The sequence below is a fragment of the Lytechinus variegatus genome, chromosome 17 (assembly GCF_018143015.1).
Source record: "Lytechinus variegatus isolate NC3 chromosome 17, Lvar_3.0, whole genome shotgun sequence".
In the NCBI taxonomy this organism is placed as follows: Eukaryota; Metazoa; Echinodermata; class Echinoidea; order Temnopleuroida; family Toxopneustidae; genus Lytechinus; species Lytechinus variegatus.
The window spans coordinates 5,726,604-5,747,011 of record NC_054756.1 but is presented as its reverse complement, the minus strand read 5'-3'; the positions used below and the strand labels follow the sequence as shown (position 1 = coordinate 5,747,011).

General features: G+C 35.0%; 1 protein-coding gene across 1 annotated transcript; it reads right to left on the bottom strand.

Annotated features, from left to right (window-relative positions):
* Positions 1-1,035: 1,035 nt before the first annotated feature.
* LOC121431186 lies at positions 1,036-20,015 on the bottom strand. The gene is made up of 8 exons (XM_041628696.1): positions 19,859-20,015; positions 19,098-19,254; positions 7,332-7,927; positions 6,560-6,790; positions 5,157-5,291; positions 4,664-4,695; positions 2,617-2,851; positions 1,036-1,157 (listed from the first exon to the last, which is right to left on the bottom strand). The coding sequence occupies exons 3-8, from the start codon at positions 7,774-7,776 to the stop codon at positions 1,036-1,038; spliced, it is 1,200 nt and encodes a 399-aa protein (XP_041484630.1). The 5' UTR covers positions 7,777-7,927; positions 19,098-19,254; positions 19,859-20,015.
* Positions 20,016-20,408: the final 393 nt, after the last annotated feature.

Here is a 20,408-nt window from a genome sequence, read left to right as displayed (position 1 = left end):
ACATAGATTGTCCCAAAATTCACTCGAATATCGAAACCATCAGAGATAAATTGATTATAGAAAAAAAAAACATGGGGCTCAATGTGTTGTGAGAAGGGGTTTTAAACCTGAATGTGCAAAGCAAGCGAACAAACGAATGACCTTTCGGAAACGGAAATATAAAGTAAAAAATCTTCAGTGCTCCCTCCCAGCAATTTCTCAGCCATGTTCGAGCCATAAAAACATTTGGCTCATTACTCCTGACCACTGAGCACGGGGATAGAGGAAAAATTGTATTCCCTTCCTACATGCTTGTCGATGAGGCAGGCCCCCTCACATACTCAAGCGGAAATGACATCCAAGGGTGGGGGTTAAGATAAATCTCGTTTTTCTGAACGAGACGTGTTGCAATAATTGGTTATTCAACGTAAGTACATTTTTGCCTACTCTATTTTAGTTAACTGACCCCCCCCCCCCCACGCACACACACACACTCACGCACACACACCTTTGCGCCCTCCAGTAAAAACAAAAACTTTTTTTATTAATCTCTGGAAATGGATTCAGACTCAAAACTTACTGGTTGAAGTCTCGTCGGTGTTAGAATCAGTGCTACTCGGATCGTTGTCAACCGTGTTTCTTCAACAACATGTTGACTGGTTTCATCACGTGATGACTCCGTATCGACACGGTTAGGTTGTGTGACATCGGGTGTAGTGCTAACACCTTCCGATGGCTTGCTGGTGCTGGTGTATTGGGATTGCTTGTCACTGATAACAGTAGTGTCATCGGGGTCCCTGGAGTTGAGTATGGTGCCCGATGACGTCTCCCTGGGGCGAGTGGAAGAGATACTCGTGCTGGCCGGCGACGATATGCTTCCAGTAGTTGAAGCAACACTACTTCCAGAAGTTGAAACAACACTTCTTTCATCCGAGCTTGTCGTAGCGTCATGACCCATTCTGGTCGTTGTCACATCGTCACCACCCTGGTCTTTCTCGCCATCGACAGCATTATTAGTTGTTGAGGACGATGCCGTAGCTTGGAAGTCAGTGACCTTTACGACACACCGCCACCCCTGGTAGTGGTCTGACTACCATCCGTGTTTTTGTTCGCATTATTGCTGGGAGTAGCACCAGTCGTGCTGGTACTAGTGGAAGGCACTTCATCTGCAGGAGATTCTGACAAAAGGTGTACAGTTGGATGAGGTAAGAGAGTATTTTATATAATCAAATATTAGCTTGGTGCTCTATAGTAGGGTACTTAAAGAGGTTACAAACTACTTCACAAACTATTGATGACTCTTTTTTACGTTCAAAACCACACTTATCAATATTTTGGATTCGTTATAATATACACAAAGGTCACTTGTAGTCCATAAAATAATGTGTAAAACAAGAATGGCTGCATGAACGGCCTAGAGGTGTAACTCCGTGTCTGTATTAGTCATGATATTTCCATTGCTATTTGAAAATTGATTCACGCAATTCTAAAATATGGACTCTTTGGCCCGTATTCTCGAAAGAGGTTTCAATTGTACCATGGTAAAAAGCATGGACTATGCAGATTTTTAAACATATTTACGCTCATCTCATCGCGTGCACACAGTTAAATCCAATTAATATCTCGTAATAAACCTCGTAGAGAAAAGTTATGCTGAGTTACACTGATAGAAAAGCGTAAGAACAGGGTTATCATTGAGATTCCAGTTGCATAAATAGTCGTGATTATATCGTTTGATAAACGCTAAATGCAATTTGATATTCAACCAATGAATACGCGTATTTGGGACTTGCACTTGTTTAATCGCAGCTCTTCCTGCAGCAGGTCCCAGTCCAACTTCGGTCCTTGGGCGATTTATGAAAATGTGTATCTTACGGTTACAATACCAATATTTAGACACCTGTGTCTCTCAAACAATCAGACTAAAAGAAAGTCATGTCGATAGTAAAGTGTTTCATAAACCATTATTTTCCGACATGTTGTCAGATCTGAAAACTTTCCTTGATTTTGATTGGCTGAGAAATATATTCCAAATGGCAACTGGAGGAAACATACTTTGTGGAATGGAACATCCAACAACGTAATTCCCCGGCCCGGTCTAGATCATGGTAGGAAAGTTTGCTAATCCCCGTCAATCTTCATTGAACTCTCCACTTAATCGAGAATGCTCTGGCTCTTCCAGGACAAGATAGAAATAGTTCATTCGATGATGATCGAGGTATCCGGATGCTGATCATGTAAGACTGACCCCCCCCCTCCCCCCCCCCAAAAAAAAAAAAAATAACAGGGCCAGATGATCTTCATCGACATCCATCACGATCGCTTCCTTCACGAAAGTTACCTCAATTAAGGAGCCAATCAAGATAGAAGGGCCATGCAGGGTACTTTGTCGAGTTAGCAAGACCAAGTCTAAAGTTGGTCTGAACAGGGGCCCGGAGCTGAAAGAGTCGCAATCAAACTAAATGCCAGAAATAAAACACAATTAAATTTCAACCAACCAGAAAAGCAATGTGTATAATATATATATATATATATGTATATTTTTTACTTGTCGTGATTGATTAAAAAAATCTCCTGTATCAGTCCTCTAGTCTGATCGAGTTGAGTGATCGGCAGTGGGCACCTGACACCACTTACCGATAACGGGACATACATAGCGGACCTTGAGATCTGGACACTTTTGAACGTTCTGACTGAAATATCCTCTGGTGCAGCGGATACCTTTCTCGTTACACGGATAATCCGAATCCGGTACAAATGTAACCGATGATTCATACCACGGTTGATAAGAATTGAGGGATGGAAAAAGGGTTGCCCTGCATTCAGCGTATATTGGATTTCTGCAGATATCGTATTCTTCGTTGTTCTCAGCCTGTGGGAAATATCATTGTCATAAAAGTAATTGTAAATACGTATTACGTTTTGTTTTCATTTGTATCATCAATTTATCTTATGTCCTATATTACTCGGGTTCATACGTCGGATACATAACCGAACGATCGCATCAATGTCTACCAACCAGAAACAATACATAATGATTCGCTGCTCAATTGAATATTTACGTTCTCTTTCAAGATTGTAAGATTATAATTTCTGCTTTCACCTTTAGTCTTTTCCATAATCTTTTCTCCGTCTTAAGCCGTCCTGGTTTTATTTCCTTTCCCTTTATTTTCGTTCCACGCTCTAAAACACTGAGTGAAAATCTACTCAATATTGGGTAGAAAATGGGAACATGGATGCTTGCTAGGAAATATTTCCCCCCTTATTGGGTAAAATGCATGGTTTAAGGGTGAATTTCAACGCAACACTGCGTAAAAGTTTACAAAATTGGTCTATTTGGTATCTTTCATACCCAACAAACATGCATGTTCTCATTTTAGCCAATATTGGGGTAAACTTGTTTTTAGAGTGGATAATCATGAATACACAGTACTCTTTTAAATGAAAAGTAATGTAGTCACCAAATCACGATGAGCTTCTATTGTCTCAACTTCGGCTCCAATAATATCAGTGTCGGCGTTGAAAAATCTAGTCCAATAGTACGTGTTGCTGTCATCCACTAATGGTAAGGGTAAGGCAGTGAAAGGGGGGGGGGAGAATACAAAAAAAGAGGTATAAGCACGGGGATGACCACCTGAAAAATATTCGTAATTATTTAAATATATTTATTCATTTTCATTTTTTTTCACTGCAGTTATGGTTAAGTTACCTAACCAATTAGGTAATGCTCTTTATGATAATAAATAATATTATCACCCGTATCAGACATCTGAGCTGGGGGCCGTTTCATAAAGCTGTTCGTAAGTTAAGAGTGACTTTAAGAACGACTGGTGATCCTTTCTTACGCGCTAAACCATCGCCTATGGTGTATACCATTTACCAAAAGAAAGGATCACCAGTCGTTCTTAAAGTCGTTGTTATCTTATGAACAGCTTTATGAAACACCCACCTGGTCATTTACAAAACCGTATTGCCCTACATTTTCTGAATATCGGGCAGGGTAGGTATATTGTTTGTATTTTCCTCGGTCTCAATGCGCGTATTTACTTTGCATGCAGAGACGAAGCAAAATATACCTTTGTATTTTCCCTGGTCTCACATCCGGGCATTTGTGGATGCGTATAAAGAGATACGCTTCATAAGGATCCGCCCACCAACAATATACGTCATAATAAAGACAACGCTGAATCCGGGCGCTTGCAAGTACGTCATAATGGTAAAGTGCAGAGCCTAGACCGATATTAACATGACACAATAGAACTCTATTTTTAAAAGAAATATCCCCATTATCATGATTTTTGCTCTAGATATCTGATTTGGATGATAATAAAAATATTGACTGGCTCTTCTTTCGGGGAACATCAAATATATTGCCCTTAAATGACCCATATTGCCCTCGTCTAAAGACTCGGGCCAATATGATTCATTTGCTGGCAATATATTTGATGTTCCCCTCAAGGCCAGTCAATATTATATAAATATACCATTTCTATAGCGCACGTATCCACCACTTAAGTGTTCAAGGCGCTCCTGTACTACCCCGGCTAAGCTGGTCTACCAATTCCGGTGCTCATAGTTTTTAAAGAAAATAATTCTTTGTCACCGTGGTCCCGTAAAACAAAGGTGAGCAATCAATCGTAAAAAGGAGAAACTGTTCTACAATAATTGCTAAGCCCTGTGTTACATGCCCCAGGTTCCTGTCCGAGATAGTACAGCCTAATACGAACAAAAATTAATATTTGAAATATTGATTTGCCCATATACATTTACGTAAATAATAAATGTATTTACTTCAAAAATTATTTCTTTATAAACAATGAAATGATATTGTGATATTCTATCATGACTATTCATTGATTGAGAAAATACATTTCAATTTTTTCAATACGAACAGAAACTTCTGCTCAAAATCATTTTACCAAACCTGTACCTACTCTTACAAAATAATCATATACAAAATTGACAGGGTTCTTCACACCAGCAGGAACACCAAAAAGGTGTATAGAACGCTGAAGAGGTTTTTTTTGTGTGGACCCATAGACGATTCTGAATGACCTTTAAGATTTTCTATTCTACTTCTTTGATGAACCTGAAATGCATTGAAAAGGGGAACAAGGAAAGGTCTTAATGAGCACTCCTTTTCTAAGAGTATACCCGTATTCGTTTTGTGAACTTACGATCGGTTGGAGCGGGTGTTTGTATAACCGGATATCCGTAGGCGCTGAGAAGATTATCGGATACCACTTCGCAGGTGAACCGGGAAGGGAGGTATCCAGCATTACCGTCCTTTTTGCCGTAAATATGTAAGACGGCTGGATGAAACATTAGACGTACAAAAATGGATTGAGGATATACATTTTAATTAGTGTATAATAATAAGTACATATAAAACCAAATATACATGTAACTACTCATCTATTCTTGGCCTTATATTCTTAGCTCTGTATCATAATCATTGCTTATAATAGTTAGTGAATACAAAACTTAACTAAAAGATTACTAAGACGTAAGAAAAAGATTATGGGATACAACAAATACATGGGCTAACGTAAGACGTAATAAAAACATTACAGGATACAACAAATAAATGGGCTAACGTTTCTAATTTGTTTATATTAGTAGGTGAATAGGAAGCTGCTGATCTTTTCTTGGCTCTATATTCTTGTCTGCATACCACAATCAGGGGGTGTTTCACAAAGATTTAAGTATGACTTAGAGTCGCACTTAAATCCCGGGTTGCGTACGGTATGAAAGGCTTGACCGCATTGGTCAGATCGTCTCAAGAGGACGCGCACTAATATCAATAAAATCGCGCGTTGCATATCTTGTACGCGTTGGCATTTAAGTGCGACTTAAGTCATACTTTGTGAAACACCCCCAGATAATGTATACACCTACGCCTTAGTAGGTAGGCCTACATTTATTTAATTAGTATATTGAGATTTTTATAGAAGAGAAACAATAGTGTTAAAATGCTGAAGATAATTCAGAGAAAAATATTAATGGATCTATTTATAAAGCCAGTGGATATTCAAAAATGACGATTTGTTTTAAAAGATTGTTTTTAAATCTAATTTTATTACTTGAAATAACGATACACATACAGCAATACTAAACCAAATCTGAATGTATTTCACATGTAATTGTGATTTAAATTTAAATAATGTTTTGGTCATGCTCGATGTATTTTGTTTTGTTTGGGTTTGGTTTTTGCTCTAACTATGCTGAAGTCCAAACCTAAATATTTTATAGAGTGACCTTCGGAAATTTAGGATTCAGTTCGAGTTTCGGGATTTGTTTTTTTTTATTGAGCTGTGGAAGCACTGGGATAAAGAGACAATTAAATATATACGTTTTGCTATTTCTGATCCTAATACTGTTGTGTTGTTTGTAAATGGAACAGGAAAGTTACGAACGACTTTACGCACGACTGGAATATGTTCTTAGGTCATAAATCAATTACATAGGATATTACATAGCACATCAAAGGATCACCAGTCGTACGTAAAACCATTCGTATATTACGAACAGCTTTATGAAGCACCCACCATATGACACAAATGTAAACAAATGTGCTTACCTATCACGCGGTGGTCATTCTCTTCTTGGCTGAACGACAGCATATAGAACTCGTTCGAGGTAACCTCGGCAAAATACCCGTGGTCGCTTTCATACATGAACCGGACATTGACTTCGGATGGTCCTCGAATCAGGCAGGACAGCTTGATGTGGGTAACCTGTACGTCTGTTTCCACGGAGTCCATGAAGGTAAACTTCCTCGCTGCCATTCGCAGGACCCGGGGCGAAGTATCTGGGCGACAGAATAAACATGACGTTCCATTGTTATTATCTCAAAATTGGGTCTTTGATAGATGGGACCATTAATTAAAGATATTTTCTTAGAAGTGGCAGACCAATATTATACATCTTTAATTTTGATATTTTTAAACAGACAATATTTAAGCTGATAACGTCTCCTTGGGCGTCTTCTTAACAGGCGCATGATCAGAAATTGACCCCTTCCCCTCCCCCCCCCCAAAAAAAATGTTACAGATCAATGCTCTATGGCATCAAACGCTTTGACGTTATACCTTCTGGAAACGTCAGAGAAGCTATTTTTAACTGCATGATGTAGTAAGTTACTGGAATCATTGAGTGGAAGAATATTTATATAATATCTTTGGAAAAGAAAACCCATACTTTATCCATGGATGGACACATGTGCACGTGCTCAGTCTTTATATATTAGACTGACATTTTCGAACTACATGTAAAAAAGAGGAAGAATAATTAGAGCATTTATTATGCCTAAATCTAGTTTAGGTTCAATACGTTTTGTAAAGTGCATTTACCTTCATGTTCACTTCGGAAGATGTCACGAGTTTGAGATGCAGACAAGGCTGAGTAAAATACCTTCAAATCTGTCATTGCTATTGGAGGAATATCTGATGACGTTACATTCTCTTCTGAAGAGAGAATCCAGAAGGACGTGTTGTCCGTCTGGAAACCTTTTATGACGTCATCGAATTGTGTCGAAGATGACGTCGGGATTGCTTCAGCCACTTCGGCACCATTGAAGTAAACTGTAAGATTGCTCAGGAGGTCAAACGTTATAGTGACGTGGGTCCATCCACTGTGCATTAGCGTCTCATCGACAGCCCACGCGGTATCCCCGTGCAAGTACGTCACGATAAAGTTACCGTTCTGTACCGTACAGACCAGGGACGGGGACCGAAACAGGTGGAGGGGAGATAACTGAGGCCGAGTTTCGTTCCCCTTCATGATAAACCAGAACATGACGGAGATGCTGTGGTGGGAATCGCAGCATTCTGGATTGGTCAAGCAGTTGTTGAGATATGGCTTAAACGCCAACTTCGCAGGGACCCTGGCTCTAACTGCGCAGAGTTTGTCATGAGATGGCGGGCCAGTTACTTGCCTCAACGATTTGCTGTACAGGGAACAAGTTTTGAAATTTTGGGTAGGAGGAGAAAAACAAAATCCTATGATTCCCAAATTACTACAACTTGGCATTTAAATGCAAGAGCTGCAATGCATTTTCTAGAACCCTTTGATGCTTTCTTCTCCTTTATAGAAAATTGTATCTTAATCAATAATCCTGAAATCAGTATAAATATGTTTACTAGTAATTGGCATATTTCTAAAGTAAAGCTTTTATGACATCACTTTTACTCAAATGTTCGAATACAATCAATGTTTTTAATAACTTCCAATCATTACTTAACAAATAAATGATTCGACATCCCACTGATATGGATTATCAATCTAACTATATCCATATCCCATCTTCATTCGATATGAATTCTCAGTCACACTCGTATCGATATCCCACTGAATTCTCATTAGATATGAACTTTCAATCACACTCTCGTTAGATATGAACTCTCAATCACATATTATCGATATCCCATCTTCATATAGATATGAATTCTCAATCAAACTATCATTATTACATCTTTATTGAATTCTCAATCAAAATCTATCGATATCCCATCTTCATTAGACGTGAATTGTCAATCACAATCTATCGATATCACATCTTCATTAGATATGAACTCTCGATCATACACTATCCATATCCCATCTTCATTAGACATGAATTCTTAATCACACTCTATCCATATCCCATCGTCATTAGATATTATTTCTTAATCACACTCTATCGATATCACATCTTCATTAGATATGATTTCTTAATCACACTCTATCCATATCCCATCGTCATTAGATATTATTTCTTAATCACACTCTATCGATATCCCATCTTCATTAGATATGATTTCTTAATCACACTCTATCCATATCCCATCGTCATTAGATATTATTTCTTAATCACACTCTATCGATATCACATCTTCATTAGATATGATTTCTTAATCACACTCTATCCATATCCCATCGTCATTAGATATTATTTCTTAATCACACTCTATCCATATCCCATCTTCATTAGACATGAATTCTCAATCACACTCTATCCATATCACATCTTCATTGGATATGAATTCTCGATCATACACTATCCATATCACATCTTCATTAGATATGATTTCTTAATCACACTCTATCCATATCCCATCGTCATTAGATATTATTTCTTAATCACACTCTATCCATATCCCATCTTCATTAGATATGAATTCTCAATCAAAATCTATCGATATCCCATCTTCATTAGATATGAACTCTCGATCATACACTATCCATATCACATCTTCATTGGATATGATTTCTTAATCACACTCTATCCATATTACATCTTTACTAGATATGAATTCTCAATCACACTCTATCCATATCACATTTTCATTAGATATGAATTCTCAATCACAATATATCGATATCACATCTTCATTAGATATGAATTCTTAATCACACTCTATCGATATCCCATCTTCATTAGATATGATTTCTTAATCACACTCTATCCATATCCCATCGTCATTAGATATTATTTCTTAATCACACTCTATCGCAGTGGCGTAGACAGGTCCTTAGACCTGGGGGGATGATCCCTAGCTGGGTCATATATATATATATATATATATATATATATATATATATATATATATATATATTATATATATATATATATATATATTATAGTAGAATCAAGGATGAAGCAAAGTATACACTATGTTGTAAAGCTTTCGGCCCTGGCCTTCTTCAGTTTTTATTTGCTGACATGGGTCATAGCAAATTCTCCTGAACTAGGGTGGTGTTGTGTACCGTGCGTGTGTTATTTACAAAGTTTTTTTACTTTGTTAATAACACACGCACGGTACACAACACCACCCTAGTTCAGGAGAATTTGCTATGACCCATGTCAGCAAATAAAAACTGAAGAAGGCCAGGGCCGAAAGCTTTACAATATAGTGTATACTTTGCTTCATCCTTGATTCTACTCTACTCTTCACACATATATTATAAACAATGATCAAAGCGATTGGTACATATATCCACGCCCCTCTTATTGTATATATATTATATATATATATATATATATATATATATATATATATAATAATATATAAATACAAAGAATGAAGGAGATAACGTACTCGATAAAAACAAAATATCATGGGCCAAAGCAGACGAGTTAAAGATAACAAAGTAACACGATCTGCCTCATGGATTATCTCGTGTGTCTTTTAATCACTTTGCTTTCAGCAATAAACAGGGCATCCAGTAATAAACAAACTTCCTTGCACATTTTTCATGGCAGTAATCTTTTGTTTGATTAATGACAATGAGTAAAGATGATCATAAGAGAAATGTCATTTGTCGGATGTCTAGTTATCATCTTGGTCATGACAGTCCTGCTAAACATGATCTAGAATAACTAGTATTCCTTATTTTACTAGTATAGTAGTATACTCTTTTAAAAGTAGCGATATTGTTAATGATCAAACGAATGAATCAACAACTAAAGGAATAAACAAATAAACAGCCAAATAACTAAAAATATATCAATTACAATTATAGTAATAGGGGTAAAATAAAAAAGCTCAACGTTATATTTCTTATCCACGTGCAGATATGCGGACACTAAAATGATAAGCACACTCTGTTTAAAATTACCATGATTACAAAGGCTTGATTGAATTAAGTATGGAAATGAAATAAACCTCACCGGGTTGTCGGAAGTAAACTGTATAGATAATTTTTATCGCGTAAATGCGCGAGATGATTATGTTTTTTGTCAAAGGTCCGACAATGAACACGCTGAGGGTCGAGTTAGGCTTGTTCAGTGATCTTAGACCATAAATTAATTATCCATGGATTGATTCAATCTGCCTTCGTGAATTAAGGCATGTCTATATATTGGATGATTCTACCTTCTTTGAAAAGCGCAAAGTACTCTGAAAAAATTAGTGAAATAGTTCACTCTTTAAGGAGTGAATATATGAAAGAGTGAATATTGAGTGAAAAAAACCTCGGATATCACCATGATCACTGAGGCCATCCAAAATTTGCACTTTCATTCCAAAATCATTCATTTACTAATTCGCTCCTTAGAGACTGAAAATTTTCACCTTTCCTTTGCAAAGTAGGGGTTGGGGACATGGCCAGCAGGGAAAAGGGTCAGTGTATGTGTATAGGTAATTTCTTATTAATTCGTTTGAACAGTGTTAATGTGTTATGAAAGCAATTGCTCTGAAAGGGAGTGATTAAGCGACACTTTCTTAAATCTGTAATGAAATATTTTGAACTTATCTCCTTTGCAAATACATAATTATTATAAGGAAATGTACTTGGTGAAACTCTGAATAACGATCCTTAAATGTATATGACGACGCAAGACAGTTGTTATTACTTAAAACTTGCAAGTTGTAAATGCATATAAGATGATTGACTCTGAATAAAAGTCCAATTTTGATCATGTTTGTCATTGCTGTACGTTATGATTATTACTGCTATTATTATTGATTGATTTTAACTAGCATTCATTGCTTTATTACTGTATAGTTTTGCTTCTTCCCCCACAGAAACCTGGGGGGGATGATTGTACACACCATCCCCCCCCCCCACCTAAAATTCTGGGGGGGATGCATCCCCCCCATCCCCCCCGCTATCTACGCCCCTGCTCTATCGATATCCCATCTTCATTAGATATGATTTCTTAATCACACTCTATCCATATCCCATCGTCATTAGATATTATTTCTTAATCACACTCTATCCATATCCCATCGTCATTAGATATTATTTCTTAATCACACTCTATCCATATCACATCTTCATTAGATATGATGTCTTTTTTTTTTTTTTATAGGATATTTATATTTTTTATTATAATTATATGTTTTATTAGGAAATCAATGTCAAATCACAAAATTTACAAACAATTTGTCTGATTGGCAAAAAATAAAAAAGTTACATCGAAAAAGAATAGACAAGTAGCAGATATATATATACAAAATCGAAGTAAAAGGCCAATTTCTTTTAGGAAGAGTTCATAACAATAAAGAACAATGAAAGAAGAGTGAATGTATAACCGTACATGTACAACAATAGCAGGTGAAATATTATGACTGGAATTTCAGCTATCGAAAGTTGCGTAATAAGTCTTAGACAAGGGAGATAAAGCATTAAAATTCACAAAGTAAACAAAATATATGGGATATAGATAATAGAAAAAAAACCTTAGAAATGCATCGAATATGCAGGAAGTTTAAAAGGTGAAACGCCATTTCTTAAAGTGAATTGGCAATTTATTTCTCTTTTTGGCTGACATATATTCAATCTCCCTTTGTTTCTTGACAAAACATTTAAATGCAATAAAATTTGGAAGATTGCCTTTAAATTTACAAGTATAGATGTAGTATTTCAAAAGCAAAAACAAATATGAAAGAAAATTATCACTGCAAATTCCAAACATTTTTTCAAAATTTGTTACATTAATACTTATTCCACATTTCTGGGAAATGACATCTAACATGTCAATCCAAATCGGAGTGACTTTGTCGCACTCGCAAAATAAATGAACCAATGTTTCATTCTCTTTGTCACAAAATGAACAGATTGGCGAGTCTCTTCTTTTGATTTTATGTAAAAAGTCATTGAGAGCTATAGTCTTATGGAACAATTTAAAGTAAAATGATCTTAATTTTGCATCGATTGTACAAAAAAAATTGGTAACATGTATTTTTTCCCAGTTTGAAATAACAGATTGTACAGGTAAAACATTACACCAATAAAAATATCTCTTTTCAGGAGCATGACGACCCAACAGGGTATTATACACAATCTTGGAGACTCTTTTCATGGTTAAAAGCTTGTGCACTATGGTAACATGAACACCAAATATATCAATGTCAAAATTTTTAATCCACTTTTCAGGTATATTTTTAATCAAAAAATTGTATTTCTTTCTATCACCGGAAGAAATATCAAAATCTAATACAAGCTCTTCAAATAATTTATGGCCAGGAAGTGGAGGGTTAAACAAATCAGAAAGAGTAATGATGTTTTTATCAAACCAAGTTTGAAAAAAGAAGTATGGTTTGGATTTTGAACGAATTAATCTGTTAAACCATAGACATTGACAGGCACTTAAGTCAGAAAACTTATGACCATAAAATTCTACTGTTGCTTCTTCTCTATATAAATACCAAACACGAAGTGATTCAGCAATTTGTATATTACCCAATGACTTAAGAATAGATTCTGGAGCAAAAGAATTCCACAAGATAGAAACATCAGCATTAAATTTAAATAAAAAATAAAGTTCAATATGTTTCCAAGGGGCAACATAGTTTACATCTAAAATATTTTTCACCCACACCATTTTTTGTGCATTTGCAAATGCAACAGGGTCAATCATTTTCAGACCACATTCAGTATAATCATTGCACATAATCTTTCTCTGAACTCTGTCTCTACCCCCATTCCAAATGAACTTAAAAAATATTCTATTCAACTCTTTGAAAAAGGAAATGGGAATTTTGATACAGAGCACCGAAAAAAGAAATATAAGTTGAGGTAATACCAATGTTTTTATAACACATACTTTGCCAATTAAAGATAGGTTCCTCATACGCCAACAATTTACCGTTTGCTCAATTCTTTTCAATTTATCTTTGTAATTTAGAATAAACAATTGGTCAACATTTAATGAAAAGTTAACCCCCAGACATTTAAATTCAGACCTTTTCCAAGATATACCAAGATTAGTAAAGGGGAAATTCTGGCACCCTTTCTTAGAGCCAATCCATACAGCTTCTGTTTTACTAAAATTAAGTTTACATCCACAAAATTTGCCAAACTTGAATATTGTTGAAAAAAGTTGGGAAAAGGAGTTGAATGACCCATCTGTGAAACAAACTGAGTCATCAGCGTATAAAGAAATTTTGGCTTCATCATCCAGATAAGGAATACCCATTATTAAATTGTTTTGACGCACAGAAAGTGCCATAATCTCAATGACTAGTAGAAAAAGGTAGGGAGAAATTGGGCAACCTTGAAAAATGCCTCTTTTCATTGAAAAGCGTTCTGACAAATTACCATTATTTAGAACATAGCTTTGGCGACCCGAATACAAAGTTTTGATGGAATCAATAAATTTATGTCCAAAATTGAATTTTTCTAGGGTGTGAAATAAAAAATTGTGGGAAACACTGTCAAAAGCCTTCTCAATATCTAGTAAAATAATAGAACCAGGAGTATCATTAGCATCAACATACTCAATAATGTCTAAAATAAATCTTATATTATGACCAATGTTTCTACCCTGCATAAAACCAGATTGATCAGCATGGATAAGATAATGTAGACACTTTTTCAGACGGTTTGCAATGCATTTGGCTAGAATTTTATAATCAGTTGTCAAAAGGGTAATATAATTTTTAATATAAAGGGGATCTTTATCCTTCTTGGGTAGAAGAGTAACTACACCATTTCTTTGGGAAGAAGACATTACACCATTTTGCAGGGAAAAGTTAAATGAATCCATTAACAAGTCAGAAATATCGGACCAGAAAACAATATAAAACTCAGCAGGTAATCCATCCAAACCCAGGGTTTTTATTCAAAGTCATAGATTTTAGGACATTAAACAATTCATTTTTGGAAAGAGGAGACTCCAAAAATTTCTTATCATCCTCATTTAACTTAGGTATGTTAATACCGTCAAGGTATTCATTACGAGCACTATGGTCAAAATTATTTGTTTGGGATATATTGTTGGGGACAGAATACAACTTACTATAGAAATTATGAATGTTTTTTAAAATAACTTTAGGATCTGTTATCAAGTTTTCATCATTATCTTTCAGTTTATTGATATTTTTCTTTTGCCATGACCTATTTTCAAGGTTACAAAAATATTTGCTACTCTTCTCTCCTTCCTCCAACCATCTTACCCTAGATCTAATTATCAGACCTTTGGTTTCAAACTCATAGATTTTATTTAATTTGTCTTCCAGTTCTTCAAGCTGTACGAACATATGTTCATCAGAAAGGATTGAGCTATTTGTTGATAATTGAGTTTTAATTTTGTTGATGCCCTCTATTAATTCATTTTTTTCTTTATTCCTATCTTTTTTCTTTCTTGCCGAGTATTCGATAGCAACCCCCGTAATAAAACATTTAAAAGAGTCCCATATAACATTAGCATCGCATTGGGAGTTTATATGTATGGACTTAAATAACTTTATTTTTTCCTTTAATAAATTGATAAAATCATTGTCATGGTGTAAATAATGAGTATTCAATTTCCAGTAGCCCCTGCCTTTGGGTGCTTGAATATCAGAAAATTGCAAAGAAACAGCTGAATGGTCAGATTGGATACCCGGCAAAATATTTGATTTTTTACAGTTGTTAAAGAAATTGTCTGAAACCAAGATAAAATCCAATCTTGATAAAACTCGAGGGATTTTTTGATGTCTTGTGTACTTCTTTAAGGCCGGTTGAAGGATCTCCACACGTCACTTAAACCATATTCTTCCATTATCACAGAAAGCATTTCACGAGATTTCGAATTGGAGTGCTGGAGTCTGGAACCTTGATAATCAAGATGGCCAATCACAGTGTTAAAATCACCAGCTACTAGCAAAGAAGAAAATTCATGGTTATCAATTTCAGCAAATACTTGTAGTAAAAAATCGGCATCATCATTATTTGGAGCATAAACATTTACAAGAGTTAACGGAAGTTCATTTAATATAGCATTCAAGATTAAAAATCTACCATCTGGATCTTTAAATAGGGATTTCACCTTCAGATTGATCGAGTTTCTAATTAGTATTGCTACACCACGACTATTTGACGCAAAGCTTGCAAAGAAAGCATGTCCCCCCCATTGAGTTTGCCACAATCTTTCATCATCACTTCCAGAATGAGTTTCTTGAAGAAACAAAATATCACAATTCAGGGAACGAAAATAATGAAAAATTTTTCTTCGCTTAGTATAGTCCTGCAACCCTCGACAGTTAAAAGAATGTAAATTTATATACATAATACATATAAAAACACTGTTAAGGTACAATATCCATTACTACCAAGCCATAACCATGAAAATACATTCACAATGCATGAAAATGCAGTAGAACAGTAAAAAGAGTAGTAAATAAAGATATTGAGAAATAGGCCATAATAATCACACAAACAAAAGAGTATTCTGCTACTTACATGTATTAAAATCATCACTAAAGGGGGGGGCATCAAAGACAAGAAGAAAACGGGGAGCGCACAGCTGCACCAGTTGGAAGCAAAGCCTCAAATCAACAAACGGCTCTACTAGCACAGCAAACAAATGGGGAATGGGAAAATATATATATATTCAGACAGTCTCTTAGGCAAGATTAAGATAGTAAACAAAGCTACACCATCCATGTAACAATTGAAACAGATAAACAACAAACCAGATTTCTACAAAATATGTAAGAATTTATCTTCATTAGATATGAATTCTCAATCACTCTCTATCGATATCACATCTTCATGAGACATGAATTATTAATCACATACTATCCATATCCCATCTTCATAAGATATGAATTCTTAATCACAATCTATCGATATTACATCTTCATTAGATATGAATTCTCAATCACAAACTATCGATATCCCATCTTCATTAGACATGAATTGTCAATCACAATCTATTGATATCACATCTTCATTAGATATGAATTCTCAATCCCACTCTATCGATATCCCATCTTCATTAGACATGAATTCTCAATAAAACTCTATCGATATCCCATCTGCATTAGATATGAACTCTCACTCTATCTCACTGTATCTATATTACATCTTTATTAGATATGAATTCTCAATCACACTCTATCTATATCACATCTTCATTAGATATGAATTGTCAATCACACTCTATCTATATCACATCTTCATTAGATATGAATTCTTACTCACACTGTATGGATCACATCTTCATTAGATATTAATTCTCAATCATACTCTATCAATGTCCCATCTTCATTAGATATTAATTCTCAATCATACTCTTTCGATATCACATCTACATTAGATATGAATTCTCAACCATACTCTTTCGATATCCCACCTTTATTAGATATAAATTCTCAATCACACTCTATCTATATCACATCTTCATTAGATATGAATTCTCAATCACACTCTATCGATATCCCATCTTCATTAGATATGAATTCTCAATCACACTCTATCGATATCCCATCTTCATTAGATATGAATTCTCAATCACACTCTATCGATATCACATCTTCATTAGATATGAATTCTCAATCACACTCTATCGATATCCCATCTTCATTAGATATGAATTCTCAATCACACTCTATCGATATCCCAACTTCATTAGATATAAATTCTCAATCACACTCTATCCACATCACATCTTCATTAGATATAAACTCTCAATCACACTCTATCGAAATCCCATCTTCATATAGATATGAATTCTCAATCAAGCTATCATTATTACATCTTTATTGAATTCTCAATCAAAATCTATGGATATCCCATCTTCATAAGATATGAATTGTCAATCACACTCTATCGATTCCCAATCCTCATTAGATATGAATTCTCAATCACACGCATTATTATTATTATTATTATTATCATTATTACTATTATTATTATTATTTTCCTTAGCCACAAGCTATCACCAGCTACAGAGATATTAAAGTTGAATAAAGCTTGATAATATATCTCTAGGATCTATATTTTAAGCTTTTTTCAGGTTATTGTGAATACATACAAAAATAACTTTGAACTGCACGTCAAATCACATATTTACCTATGCATTAATGAATCTTGTTAAAGGTCAAATCTACCCCGACAAAAAGTTGACTTGAATAAATAGAGAACTCAAACTAGCATAACGCTGGGAAATTTCAACTAATTTGGAAGAAAGATATAAAATTTTATATTTTCGGGGTTTTTTAATAGTTATATGCATAACTGAGTAAATATCCAAATGAGAGAGTTCATTGCGTCGCTCACTCATTATTGTTTTTTGATATTGTGTGAATTATAAAATATTTCATCTGTTCCTGATTTTGACAAGGCTCTTTATCAAATAACGATTCCACATGTTCAGGGAGGAATAATTATTGTGTACATTAAAAGGCGGAGAAAATCTAAATATTTCATATTTTATATGATGAATTGCAAAAGAAAAATAGCGATTGGACGTCATCGGCTTTCTCATTTGCATACCGAACTGGATGTGCATGCATATTTGAAGAGCTCACTTGCAAAAGGGGTTAGGTCCATTTTTCATTAAATTTTATTTTTTGTCTCAATATATAGATCTTAGTAGCTCTATAAGATGATACCAAAGAAAAGTTGAAATTCCCATTAAAAAGTGATCCAAAATGGCAAAGAAAAATCACTTTTTTTCAAAAGGGGTTAGGTCCATTTCAGTTTAGTTGCAAAAGAGGTTAGGTCCACACAGATTTTTTTTTGGAAAAGAATATCTGAAGAAATATAAAGACAGGTAGATTTCTTTTATACCCATTTTTATGTTGTCATTGTAGGGTATCATGAACATTTAAGAATATTGCAATATAATATAATTAAAAAAAAATTTTTCAGGAGTGGACCGAACCCCTTTTGCAAACAAACTCTGGTCCATTGTTCATAAATTTTATTGTTTTCTTCTCAAAATCTCTGAATTTTTAGTCGCTCTGATGAAAACAAAGAAAATTTGACATTCATATGAGAACGTGAATAAAAGTGGCAAAGAAAAATCACTTTTTTATCGTAATAGATTGGATTCATTTCAGTTTACTTGCAAAAGGGGTTAGGTCCACTATCATAATTTCTAAAAGAATACATAGAAAAAAATTGAAGACAGATTTCTTTTATACCCAATTTCGTGTTCACATGATAGGGAAGTACATGATGACTATTTAGTTTCTCATAAGAATATTGCAGTAAGTGAGAATAAAAAACAAATTTTTAACCGGCATAATTATCTTTTTCGCTAGCCAATTTTGATAAGATTTTCAGAATATATGCTTGTTTGATTTTTCACTTTTTATGCACATCAACTTTTTACTTTTTTAAGGGGTAGACGTAAATTCCCTATAACTGGTATTGCCCATTTATCATGCACTCTCAGATAGTAATGATTTAAGTCATCTCACCCTTGCTCCACCTCGCCCACAATCGACCCATTTATTGGTTCGACTCGCTCAACCGTATCTTTGCAGGTCCAGGGGCCGATAGCCCCAAGGGCGCCCTCACCGCCGTCAATCTCACTCAATGACCAGTGAAGGTCGGGCTCGGGAACAATCACTGTGTCTGTGGTTAGAAAGTGATGCAAACATGGTGGGCCGTCTCAAATCAATTTTCATAAGCCTAATGATGCAAGCGTCCCCTAATATTTTGATCATATTTCATGAATGTGAGTATAGAAAGGGAACATTGGGCGGTATTCTTGCCACTTCGCAGCTGAAAGTGACTTGGCCAGGACGGACATTAAAAAGGTTAGGTGCATCTTGTGAGGAGAACTGATAATTACAAAATAGAATAGAGTGAATCGCGCAAACATTAGAGTTGTTTTATATCACGTTTTACACCTAAACTCGTAAAGTATATTACTTTCCTAAATTTGCCCGAAACTTGCCCAACCAAGCAAAGCAAAATGTTTGTGATATGTTTCGATGGTACTGCATAATTTATTACTGAAGCCTATTAGTTATTCGACTTTCCGACACATTGATTTTTACAGTCTGGTCTTTCTGAATTGTATTTAATATTTCCCATGAAAGTTCGAAACAAATGAAAATTCTCTCTCACATTTAATCAAAGACAACCAATACATTTTTTTTTTGGGGGGGGTTCATGGTCAATGTGCCCCATGTACAACCTCAAATTAAAGAAAAAACAAACAAACCATACGTACCATTTATGCTACAGAGTAGTCTCACTTCCAAGTCCTTGCACGATTGATTGCAAAATAAAATACCATCATTGCATGTCACATCAGGAATAGAGCCTGAATGGTTAAGACTGCGATGGGTGTATTTCTCCCTACATTGTGTTTGTATGACGTTATTACAAAGCTGAAATGGTAAAAATAAACAGTTCAGATTTCATTCGAATCAATTCTCGATATTCTCCGTAAATTGTGGTTGAGTCCATGGTTACTGTTCGTAGTACTTCGAATGATAAGAAACATTTGGTCGATAGATAATAACAACTAATAAATAAATTAATTGATAAATATCTAGGGCCTAGATGAAATAAAATGTCGACGTGTACCCTAATAAGGAAATAATAGGAAGCCCCTAAAATAATGTGGGCAAAATTAGATTGACTGAATAAATACATCGATAATGAATATCTTGTAGCTATGACTGAATAGATTTGTAAATTAAGTTGATAAATATTTCCCCCTCAAGCTTACTCCGAAATGTATATTTTTCTTACAAAGGAAGCAAAAAGGGTAGATT